Raw genomic sequence first — 12,857 nt, 5'->3', positions numbered from 1 at the left:
CGGTATGACGGCTGCGTGGTCCCATGGTGTTTATACTTGCGTACTATTGTTTGTACAGATGAACGTGGTACCTTCAGGCGTTTGGAAATTGCTCCCAAGGATGAACCGGACTTATGGAGGTCTACCATTTTTTTTCTGAGGTCTTGGCTGATTTCTTTTGATTTTCCCATGATGTCAAGCAAAGAGTCACTGAGGTTGAAGGTAGGCCTTGAAATACATCCACAGCTACACCGCCAATTAACTCAAATGATGTCAATTAGCCTATCAGAAGCTTCGAAAGCCATGACATCATTTTCTGGAATTTTCCAAGCTGTTTAAAGGCACAGTCAACTTAGTGTATGTTAACTTCTGACCCACTGGAATTGTGATACAGCGAATTATAAGTGAAATAATCTGTCTGTAAACAATTGTTGGAAAAATTACTTGTGTCATGCACAAAGTAGATGTCCTAACCGACTTGCCAAAACTGTAGTTTGTCAACAAGAAATTTGTGGAGTGTTTGAACATGTGTTTTAATGACTCCAACCTAAGTATATGGAAACTTCCGACTTCAACTGTATAATTTATCTTCATATGACAAGGATTAAAAAGGATTTGCCAGTAGATTGTCGACTTGATTCATGATGATGACTACTAGCTTGCTAGCTAAGATGTTGAAAGTATTGAAAGTATGATGTTGACATGATCAGTCCAATCAAAGCTACGGTAGATATAACGTGATTTGACGTCATTTTATCTGTGGCCAATGACTGTGAGCCTTCTTGGATGGGCACTTTTAATGTAACTCTATGGCAGCACCCAAGGGGCTTGAATTTGCGAGCTCTCCCCGTAGATTATGCGGTGACGTAGTGTCCCCATGAGTGACAGAACACTGAGCCAATCACGGCTCAACTAGAGAACATTACCATCCCCTACGCTTCGTATTTTCCGCTGGCTTCCCCACCACAAAAGAAAGCACTAGGCTGAAACACCTGCATTTTGGAGCTGCCTTACTCAAGAAAGCAAAAAAGAGACCATGTTTGTACGTGGCATTATTAACTCAATTATTTTATTTTATGTTTTACATTGTTTGCAAACTGATATGTAACACATTTTGATGCCAAAATAACATGCAAAACAGACCAAAACATATATCTTTTTTAATATATCTTTTTTAGCTAAACAGATGGGGCTCTCTGAATATTGAAACAATGTTGCAAATGTCGGCGAGACAGACAGCAAGGTTTATACAAATCTCCGCTGTAGAATTCTAAATGTTAGTCTAAAAGAAATGTGAGATAATCTCTACATGCTTTTTATAGTGGAGATCAAGTTCATAAATTGCCTTTCTGGGTTGATGAGACAGTAGATTGCGCAGTCAGATGGAACAGAGTAAATAGGCATTTTAACATCGTAGATTTAGCCGGTGGTAACTTGTGGAATAGACACCGGCTGGAATGCGGTTTTATCCAATCAGCATTCAGGATTAGAACCACCCGTTGTATAAAAAACATATATTATAAAATACAATCATAATTAAAGTGATAAATCAGCCCCACTTTCTTTAACCTCCATAAAATAACCAGATAAATACACTGACTACAGTACATCTCAATATATGTTTTACCCTATACAGTACAAAACTACAATTCATTTCACTTTATGCATATCACTCTTATAATGAGATGTCAAGGGAAGTGCCTCACATTTTCGAGAACAAGAGTTAGGGCATGTCAATATTGGCATTGTGGATTACACTCTGGGAGATTAAATCCACTATAAAAGTAAGTGCAGCCAACTGGTTTTCATACATCAATAAGCCAATGGACCCAAAACAGTCTTCATAGAATAGGACAGAGATGTCTCTCACAATGCTGCATGACAGATGACAGAATATGATTGCAATGATGAACGCCATACAATGACTAAACAGAGAATAATGATTAATGAAAGGGTAGTGAATGAAAGGAAGTATAATTCTTATAGTATCTTGCAAGACTGTAGCAGTATCATCCAGCCCTTTTCAACAGATTGGAGTGTAGATGATGAACAGTAATCCCCTCATGAGTAAAACCATATTAGATTCACTCTGACAAAGGAGTGATAAAAAAGTGCCCCTTGATTATGGGACTACAAGGAATGCATTTCTGTGTACAGTACACCAAGTTGTGTCCCAATAGCCTACATAGAGCTTTTCAGAATAGTTCCCTACAATGTGCTAGCTATTGGCTCTGCTGGATAACATAATGCTATGGAATAGCCTACACCCCCCAAGATGCAAAGCTATATGCTCCCACGGGACAGAGAGACCATTAAACAACGAAGATAATATCATCAAAAACATTCACAATGCCTCCCATATTGCACAATTATAAGCACTTCAATACACCAAGTAAATGCATTACTCCTACAATATGTATTTTTGGCTCAACTGTTTGTGGACAAGGCACACATTTGGTACAAGGCACAGTGCTTTGGAAGCATTATTGGTGATAATGCTGATTTGACAGATCGTCAAAGTCTCGTGAGATTTGCTCTCTCTCTCTACAAGGCCCAAAAGGTCAATTGACAGTGTGTCAATATGACTTCACATTTCTGTGCTATAAAAATGCCACATGTCCCTCTATTCACACACACACACACACACACACACGTTTGTTTTAATATCCTTGTGGGTACCATACAATTGATTTCCATTCAAAATTATATTTTCCCTAACACCTAACCCTAACCCTTAACCTAACCCTAACTCTTAACCCTAACCCCTAACCTTAATTCTAACCTTAACCCTAATTGTAACTCTAACCCTAACCCCTAAGCCTAAAATAGCCTTTTTCCTGTGTGGACCGGCGAAATGTCCCCCCTTGTCCCAATTTGTGTTGTTTTACTATCCTTGTGAGAACTTCTAGTCCCCACAAGGATAGTGAAACCAAAAACACACACAAACACACATAATTGCACTTTGATGGCTTCGCCTCCTCTGTCTCTCTCCTCAGCAGAGCAGTGCTGTGGCCTCTACTGCTTCCTGCCTGTCTGTCTGGTTCTACTCCACTGTGACAGACTTGGCCAGGTTCCTGGGACAGTCCACCTGCAACCAGAGGAGAGAGAGACAGCCATTAAACCAGCTCAATCCTGAAGAGTAAAGGAGACAACACAAAACTAGATACACATTCAGCATAGTTGATTTTGTGAGTACTTGTAACAGTAGATTTTAATGCTTGTTGTAATGAAATCTAAATAAAATCAGAGTAAATACTGGGAATTAAAAGGTACAGTAACGGATGTCTGTGAGCAAAGGAAAAGATAGCAGTAAGACAAGATAGGTTGTAGTGGTAGACTCACGTCGTATCCTCGCAGCACGGCCAGGTGAAAGGACAGGAGTTGCAGTGGGATGACACTGAGGATGCCCTGGAGACAGTCCACTGTCTGAGGCAGCTCAATGGTCTTGTACGCATTCTTAGACACCTCTGGGTCATCCTGGCAACATAGGATAATCGGCCGCCCCTGAGGGTGAAAGAGATTATTAAAGTATTTTGATAGTCAGGCTGTGTGTGTGCTTGTGGTTGTATGTACGTGTGTTTGTCTAGGTGCAATTCCATGGTAATATAATGATGCTGAGACTCAGATTTTTCACTTTAAAAGTATGATAAACAAAAACCATTGATTGAAAAGTTAAACAAACCATACAACTCTATGAATAATGACTACTTTTAACAATCTCCACAGAAAATTTAACAAAAACACATTTACTCGAAGAACACTGCAGATGTAAAGTTTGGTAACAGAATTACGGTAAAATCTCCCTCTGTTTTTTATATGACCATGTTTTCCAAAAACCGTGTGTTTTGAAAAAATATATTTGGGTGATTGAACTACAGTAAGTGAAGTGGATTAACACCCGGTAACAGAATGACATCATGGGTCCTGATCTGTACTATACAGAAATGCATAATAATGAATGTCACAATGTTTTTCTATGAAAGGTAGAAAATGTCCTATCCTCCTTTGCATGGGTTTTTTCTACACACTGGCTATTATTCGAATGAGCTCCGCCCCCAAACAAGACCACATTTGGTTGGTCCGGACCGGACAAAATCTGTACCAATCATAGACGTCTATGTTTCACAAGTTTAGACATCACAGTACAGCACAGCACAGCACAACACAGTAGAGTACAGTACAGTATAGTTCAATACAGTAGAGTTTAGTACAGTACATTAGAGTATAGTTCAGTACAGTACAGTACAGTACAATTTAGTAAATTATATTATAGTCTGCTCTAGTGTGCTGTACTGTACTGTACTGTACTAAACTTTACTATACTTTACAGTACAGTACTGTATTGTACTGACCTACACTCTATTATACTTTTCTTTACTGTACTGTGCTGTCCAAACTTGTGAAACAGACATCTATGATTGGTTCAGAGTTAGACTGTCACGATCGTCGAAAGGAGTAGACCAATGCGCAGCGTGGAATGCGAACATATTTTATTATATTCACCACACGAACAAAACGATACGTGAAGTCCTTGGTAACAAACACAAACCAACACGGAACAAGATCCCACAAACGCAAATGCCCAAACGGCTGCCTAAGTATGGTTCCCAATCAGAGACAACAAGCAACAGCTGATTCTCGTTGCCTCTGATTGAGAACCACCCCGGCCAACATAGAAACACAATGAACTAGATCCTGAACATAGAAACACAAAACATAGACTCTACACACCCTGGCTCAACATAACAGAGTCCCCAGAGCCAGGGCGTGACATAGACGGACCAAATTTCAACTACTTTCAACGTCCATGGATGTCTGGTGTCGGTCGGTGCTCAGTGGGTGAGAGGGTTGGTTACAATAAATGGAAAAAAAGGGGTCTCATGGGTAGGTGTCAGTAAGAGGCAGGAGAGGTGACATTAAGAGAGAGAGAGAGGAGAGAGAGACAGAGAGAGAGACAGGGAGAGAGACAGGGAGAGAGACAGGGAGAGAGACAGGGAGGGGTTGTCCAGACTGTTTTCACACTCTTGCTATGACCACCACGCGACAGAAAGAAAACGGTTATGAGATGAACATAAGAGTATGCCAGTGGAAGATAGGACAGTAGCAGGTGACTCAACTGTGGTTTGTGACTATTATGAATTCCCATTGTAGCTAATTCAGTTGCAGACATTCTGTTACTGATTTGATTGGTCATTCTGTTACCGATTTGGTAACAGAATGAAGCGTTTTAATCACTTAATAAATCATAAACTCATTGGTAAAATCATTGGTAGGTTTAGCTTCACTTGTTACTTTGAAACTTTCATTACCCTCCCTCCTCATGAGGGAGAGAAATTAGAAAATATCTTAAAGATATGTGGGTTTTTGTAATTTTTACAGAAGGCAAATAATCTCTGCAAAACCAAATATAAATGTTGATATTAGTTGGCTGGAGTCTTTACTTTAACAGTATTGTGTTTTGATGTATTTCTAATAACTTTTAAGACTTTTTCTGCTAGATGTTTTCTAAGACCCCTTTTCCATCTGTTTGACCAGAAATCAAAGCATTTGCTTATTCCACATTTTCCCCGTATTTAAATTGTTTATAGACCCTTAGCTTTCATTTGACACCAAAAGGGATTTGCTCCTATGAACTTCACATGTTAGTGCTCATGGGGCTTTTTACATTGAAATGCCACTAGTGTACTGTACGTGAGCAAGTTCTTTGTATTTAGTTGTGTGTATCTGAATATTTGAATAAGGTTGCGTTTAGACAGGCAGCCAAATTCAGATATTTTTTCACTAATTGGTCTTTTGACCAATCAGAACAGCGCTGAAAAATATCTGATGTAAAAAGATCTGATGTGATTGATCAAAAGACCAATTAATTTGGCTGCCTGTCTAAATGCAGCCTATGTGAGTGAGTAATGTGACATACCGATCTGGCTGTGACTTGCTGCAGTGCGTTCTGACACTTGGTGTAGCAGGCGTCTCTCATCATGATCATGATGACCGGCATGTGCTTGTCAATCAGAGCCAGAGGACCGTGCTTCAGCTCCCCAGCCAGGATGCCCTCTGAATGCATGTACGTGATTTCCTTGATTTTCTGTATGGGAAGAATCAATCAGTCATATGACATAATAATCAGTATTATCATGTCAGAATGTGCATATACTGTGTGTATATATAGATGTTTAATGGCATATAAATAAGCAGAAAAGAGGAGAAAAAGCCAAACATTGCCCCTAGATGGACGCTGACCTAAGTTCAGTTTTGCATGTTTCCTATAATGGTTGAGGGTTAGTATTTGGGGTGGGTAAACTAATCCTAGATTTGTCCTCACCAGTGCCCCCTCCAGACAGGTAGCGTAGTTGAAGCCTCGCCCCATGACCAGCAGAGACTTCTGTTCATACAGCTCATCTGCTATGGACTTGATCTTCTTATCCAGAGTCAACACCTTCTTGATCAACTCTGAGAGAGGGAGAGGAGAGAGATAGGGGATGAAAAAGAGAGGTTTAGTAAAAACAACAAAGTGGTGTTTTTGCTGGTGAGATCAGGCAGTATATTGGTTAAAGTGTGTTAGTCGTAATGATAGCATGTTGGTTATAGTGAGGTTATAATGGGTTAAACATTATCACAGTGGGTGCTGTGGTTTATAGACTCACCTGGGAGTATCCTGAGTCCATTGATGATCTCCAGCCTTCTCGCCTGCAGGGAGATCCTGTCCTCACTCATCATCAGACCAAACATAATGAGAGCCGCAAACTGGCTGGTGTAGGCCTTGGTGCTGGCAACCCCTATCTCTGGGCCAGCGTTGATGTGCACCCCACAGTCTGTGTCTCTGGAGATGGAGGAGCCCACGGTGTTGGTGATCCCCACCGTCAGAGCTCCTTTCTCCTTACAGTACCTCAGAGCCATCAGGGTGTCTGCTGTCTCACCTGAGGGGAGGAAGGAGCAGAGGACAGAGGCAATTTAGCATTCATACAAACACTAGAATTATCCCCTATCCAACAGATTATAGTCTCTGTACTAGCATTGTCTTTTATCAGTGTATCCACAGTCTCCACCATAAATAACAGAAACACTAGAGTTTTATGAAACACTAGCAATAAAATATAAATAGCAGTCTATCTACCAACGCAGTATGGCATTACCTGATTGGCTGATGTAGAAGCAGACGTCGTCTCTGAAGACAGGCGTGTTGCGGTCCAGGAAGTCGCTAGCCAGCTCCACCATGACAGGAAGCTCTGTCAGCTCCTCCAGAATCTGTCTGGTCTGAGAGGTGAAGGGAAAGGGGAAGAGAAGAAGTCATCACCATCACCATCATTACCATCATCATCACCATCATCATCATCATCATCACCATCATTATCTTTCCTTTCTCCTTCTCTTCCTCAATCGCACTTCTGGTTGGTTCACTTACAGCCACGGCAGCATGGAAGCTGGTTCCACAGCCAATCATGATGAGGCGTCTGCAGCGTTTGATCTCCTTCAGGTGGTCCTTCAATCCCCCCAGGATCACTGAGGACAGGACAGGAGAGAGGAGACCATCAGCATGAGCATATAGAGCCAAGAGGTGAGAGGGATATTGTTCAGATATTTAGGGGTTTTATGTGAATATATGTTGGAAGTGCGCTGACATTATTTTTATTTGTCCAAAGCTGTTTATTCTACCTTTTTGCTTTAACATATAATAAAAATAAATAAAAAAGTTGATAAAAAAAAATATATTTAGGGGTTTTGGGGGATAGGGGGTCATATAGTAAGTGGATGTTTGTATTGGTTTATAAATAAATACGTTTTGCAGTTGTGGCACGTCTCAGTTGTGGCACGTTGTGGCACGTCTACTTCCACATAATAACTGTTAATTATTGTCGCATAGGCTTTGGTTAAGCCATATGTCGATGAAAATGTGCAAATCACCTTGATTGGAGGTAAACAACACACTCCCTGCCTCTAGTCATGAACCGTCAGGCCGTTACCGAGAACCATATACCCGATTTTGAACAGGGTCGTTAGCATTAGTAAAAAAATACAATTTGTTGCCCCGACCTAGCTCAATATCTAGGCATCGGATAAGAACGAGACTACTGTCACGATCGTCTAAGGAGGAGGACCAATGCGCAGCGTTGAAGGTGAACATATTTATTTAGAGAATGATCACACGATCAAAACAACAGACGATAACGTGATGTCTACGGTTGAACACAAACCAAATAAGAACAAGAAACCACAAACACAAAGGGAAAGACAGACAGTTTAAATATGGCTCCCAATCAGAGACAACCAGCTGACACTCGTTGCCTCTGATTGGGAGTCACTCAGGCCAACATAGAAATACAAACTAGAACTCCCAACATAGCAATAGAATACATAGAATTACACACCCTGGCTCAACATAACAGTGTCCCCAGAGCCCGGGCGTGACAACTACAACGTCCATAAAGTGACCATTACACTTGCTACCTTTCTGACTGAATAAGTTTGTACGGGCAACAGTTTTGGTTACATTTATAATTTATCGCTCTCATGTGCCAAAAGCTTTCTGGCTGAGCTAAGACCTTCAAAAGATGATCGGTTATAAAGTAGTTTTGCTTTGAGTTAAAACTTAGCTTTGAATGGCAAGTCATTTTACAATGTAAGTCTGTCGCAAACTAGTTAGTTAAAAACTGATTTTAGAGGGCAACAGTCAGCAGACCAGGGTTTAAACCAGCAACCCTTGCAGTTATGCAAGCACACTACCTATGCCATTAAGGTCCAGACCTTTTGTCAGAGGCCGCATTACAAGTTAGAATAGCAATGCCAATTACAGCCTTTTGGTTGCTAATAAAATCTGTCTTTGCATGTGAAAATATTGTTTAATTCACCCTTAACAACCATGGACATTATTTAAAAAAATAAAAAAAAATAAGTGAGAAGTTGGCATTGGTCTGAAGCTGAAAAAGAAAGAAAATTAAATGCCTACTTCACCCATGCTCTACCAAGGTTTTCCAGCACACAGCATTGACCTACTACAGTAACTACAGTTGAAGTCGGAAGTTTACACACACCTTAGCCAAATACATTTAAACTCAGTTTTTCACAATTCCTGACATTTAATCCTAGTAAAAATTCCAAGAAACTGAAGATCTCATACAATGCTGTGTACTACTCCCTTCACAGAACAGCGCAAACTGCACAACTGAGCAAGAGGACAAATACATTAGAGTGTCTAGTTTGAGAAAAGACTTCCTCACAGGTCCTCAATTGGCAGCTTCATTAAATAGTACACGCAAAACACCAGTCTCAACGTCAACAGTGAAGAGGCGACTCCGGGATGCTGACCTTCTAGGCAGAGTTGCAAAGAAAAAGCCATATCTCAGACTGGCCAATAAAAAGAAAAGATGGGCAAAAGAACAAAGACACTGGACAGAGGAAGATTGGAAAAAAGTGTTATGGACAGCCGAATCGAAGTTTGAGGTGTTCGGATCACAAAGAAGAACATTTGTGAGACGCAGACCAAATGAAAAGATGTTGGAGGAGTGCTTGATGCCATCTGTCAAGCATGGCGGAGGCAATGTGATGGTCTGGGGGTGCTTTGGTGGTGGTAAAGTCTTGAAGAAGGAAGGCTATCACTCCATTTTGCAACACCGTGCCATACCCTGTGGACAGCGCTTGATTGGAGCCAATTTCCTCCTACAACAGGACAATGACCCAAAGCACAGCTCCAAACTATGCAAGAACTATTTAGGGAAGAAGCAGTCAGCTGGTATTCTGTCTATAATGGAGTGGCCAGCACAGTCACCGGATCTCAACCCTATTGAGCTGTTGTGGGAGCAGCTTGACTGTATGGTACTTAAGAAGTGCCCATCAAGCCAATCCAATTTGTGGGAGGTGCTTCAGGAAGCATGGGGTGAAATCTCTTCAGATTACCTCAACAAATTGACAACTAGAATGCCAAAGGTCTGCAAGGCTGTAATTGCTGGAAATGGACTATTCTTTGACGAAAGCAAAGTTTGAAGGACACAATTATTATTTCAATTAAAAATCATTATTTCTAACCTTGTCAATGACTACATTTCCTATTAATTTTGCTATATTTCCTATTCAAACTCACAAATTTCATGTATGTTTTCATGGGAAACAAGGACATTTCTAAGTGACCCCAAACTTTTGAACGATAGTGTATATTTTTGTTCAGTATATATACACTGAGTATACAAACCATTAAGAACACCTGCTCTTTCCATGACATACACTGACCAGGTGAATCCAGGTGAAAGCTATGGTCCCTTATTGATGTCACTTGTTAAATCCACTTCAATCAGTGTCAATGAAGGGGAGGAGATAGGTTAAAGAAGGATTTTTAAGCCTTGACACAATTGAGACATGGACTTTGCAACTCAATATTAGGATGGTGTTCCTAATGTTTGCTATACTCAATGTATATATATATATATATATATATATATATATATATATATATATATATATATATATATATATATATATATATATATATATATATATACACAGTTGAAGTCGTAAGTTTACATACACTTAGGTTGGAGTCATTAAAACTAATTTTTCAACCACTCCACACATTTCTTGTTAACAAACTATAGTTTTGGCAAGTCGGTTACGACATCTACTTTGTTCATGACACAAGTAATTTTCCAACAATTGTTTACAGACAGATTATTTCACTTATAATTCACTGTATCACAATTCCAGTGGGTCAGAAGTTTACATACACTAAGTTGACTGTTCCTTTAAACAGCTTGGAAAATTCCAGAAAATGATGTCATGGCTTTAGAAGCTTCTGATAGGCTAATTGACATCATTTGAGTCAATTGGAGGTGTACCTGTGGATGTATTTGAAGGCCTACCTTCAAACTCAGTGCCTCTTGGCTTGACATCATGGGAAAAAAAATAAAATCAGCCAAGACCTCAGAAAAAAATTGCAGACCTCCACAAGTCTGGTTCATCCTTGGGAGCAATTTCCAAACGCCTGAAGGTACCACGTTCATCTGTACAAACAATAGTACGCAAGTATAAACACCATGGGACCACGCAGCCGTCATACCGCTCAGGAAGGAGACGCGTTCTGTCTCCTAGAGATTAATGTACTTTGTTGCGAAGAGTGCAAATCAATCCCAGAACAACAGCAAAGGACCTTGTGAAGATGCTGGAGGAAACAGGTACAAACTTATCTATATCCATAGTAAAACTAGTCCTATATCGACATAACCTGAAAGGCCGCTCAGCAAGGAAGAAGCCACTGCTCAAAAACCGCTATAAAAAAGCCAGACTACGGTTTGCAACTGCACATGGGGACAAAGATCGTACTTTTTGGAGAAATGTCCTCTGGTCTGATGAAACAAAAATAGAACTGTTTGGCCATAATGACCATCGTTATGTTTGGAGGAAAAAGGGGGTTGCTTGCAAGCCGAAGAACACCATCACAACCGTGAAGCACGGGGGTGACAGCATCATGCTGTGGGGGTGCTTTGCTTCAGGAGGGACTGGTGCACTTCACAAAATAGATGGCATCATGAGGAAGGAAAATTATGTGGATATATTGAAGCAACATGTCAGGAATTGTGAAAAACTGCGTTTAAATGTATTTGGCTAAGGTGTATGTAAACTTCCGACTTCAACTGTATATATATATATATATATATATATATAATTAGGCTGTATGTATTTTTAGATATAGGCCTATTGTAAATGTGTATTATTGTAGCGTCACCATCTTTACTGCAAAAATAAATAAATACACAAATATAACTGTAGACTACATATTCACTGCCCATTGATCAGCACAGCAATTGATAAAACAGAACAATGTTGGCAAAACAAGTGAGTATATGCCAATATTACACAGGTAAGCTAATGGTTATATAAATCAGGAATGCAGACAGGCTCTATAGACCTCTATATCTATATGAGTGACATGTTTTTATGTTTGGCACCTACTGACCAAAGAACATATTTGGCTAAAATAAATATTTAAGGAAATCCAGGCAGGCACCATATTACAACAAGACAAAACAGCTCAATCAAGCCTTATGATCTTGTAAGTACAAAAGCTTGCTTTCATATAAAAAAAATAACCTTGAAAAGGTAGTGGATGGGATAATGTCTTAGTGTGGTGTGTGAAGAATCTAATACTTTACCTTGTTTGCAGTACAAGTCACATTATTGTGGGTGCACCTCATCTAAGAGTGTGAATTAGGCTGTTTGAGAAGTTTTGAATCCTAAGCAACCTGCCTACACATTGTTTGAAGTACAATAGTTTAGCATTGTCACATCTGGTGGCTTATCCATTGAAAAAGTGTAATCCTACAAATACCTAGGTATAGGGTTGGATGACAAGTTTTCCTTTAAAGTTCATATGGATAATCTTGTGAGGAAGCTTAAATTGAAATTGGGTTTTTATTTTCGTAATAAGGCTTGATTCCCGATTATGGCTAGAAAGAAACTTGTTCAGGCCACTTTTCTCTCTGTAACTGATTATGGTGACTTGTTGTATATGCATGCAGCCTCCTCTGTCTTACAAAGACTGGACTCTGTTTATCAAGCATCCTTGCGCTTTATTACAAATGCCAAGTCACTCACCCACCATTGTACCTTCTACCAAATGGTGGGTTGGACCTCACTTTATATGCGCAGAAAGCTACATTTGTTTGTGTTCATCTACAAAGCCCTTTTGGGTAAACTCCCTCTTTACCTCTGTAGTCTGGTCTCCTTCACCACTAGCAGTCACCATACCCGGTCTGCTAGGTGGTTGCTACTTAACGTCCCCAGGACACTTACAGTATTAGGCAAGACTGCCTTCTCGTCTTGTGCACCAGAGGCATGGAATAGTCTACAATCCATGCTACATCTAGATATGTTAGTGCCACTGAATTAATTTA

General features: G+C 40.0%; 1 protein-coding gene across 2 annotated transcripts in view; it reads right to left on the bottom strand.

The window, feature by feature from the left end:
- Nucleotides 1-2,859: 2,859 nt before the first annotated feature.
- LOC121546886 (glutamine--fructose-6-phosphate aminotransferase [isomerizing] 2-like) overlaps nucleotides 2,860-12,857 on the bottom strand; it is a 28,669-nt gene continuing 18,671 nt past the window's right edge. For both annotated transcript variants that reach the window (XM_045209410.1, XM_045209412.1), the window contains exons 12-18: nucleotides 7,382-7,479; nucleotides 7,113-7,233; nucleotides 6,624-6,896; nucleotides 6,302-6,429; nucleotides 5,897-6,064; nucleotides 3,322-3,483; nucleotides 2,860-3,067 (exon numbers count right to left, since the gene is read on the bottom strand). In XM_045209410.1, coding sequence (XP_045065345.1) covers nucleotides 3,023-3,067; nucleotides 3,322-3,483; nucleotides 5,897-6,064; nucleotides 6,302-6,429; nucleotides 6,624-6,896; nucleotides 7,113-7,233; nucleotides 7,382-7,479 — 995 coding nt within the window. In that variant the 3' untranslated portion in view covers nucleotides 2,860-3,022. The remainder of the gene's footprint in view (nucleotides 3,068-3,321; nucleotides 3,484-5,896; nucleotides 6,065-6,301; nucleotides 6,430-6,623; nucleotides 6,897-7,112; nucleotides 7,234-7,381; nucleotides 7,480-12,857) is intronic.

This window comes from Coregonus clupeaformis, chromosome 3, assembly GCF_020615455.1.
Source record: "Coregonus clupeaformis isolate EN_2021a chromosome 3, ASM2061545v1, whole genome shotgun sequence".
In the NCBI taxonomy this organism is placed as follows: Eukaryota; Metazoa; Chordata; class Actinopteri; order Salmoniformes; family Salmonidae; genus Coregonus; species Coregonus clupeaformis.
The sequence above is the reverse complement of the archived record's forward strand: the minus strand, read 5'-3'. Positions and strand labels throughout refer to the sequence as shown.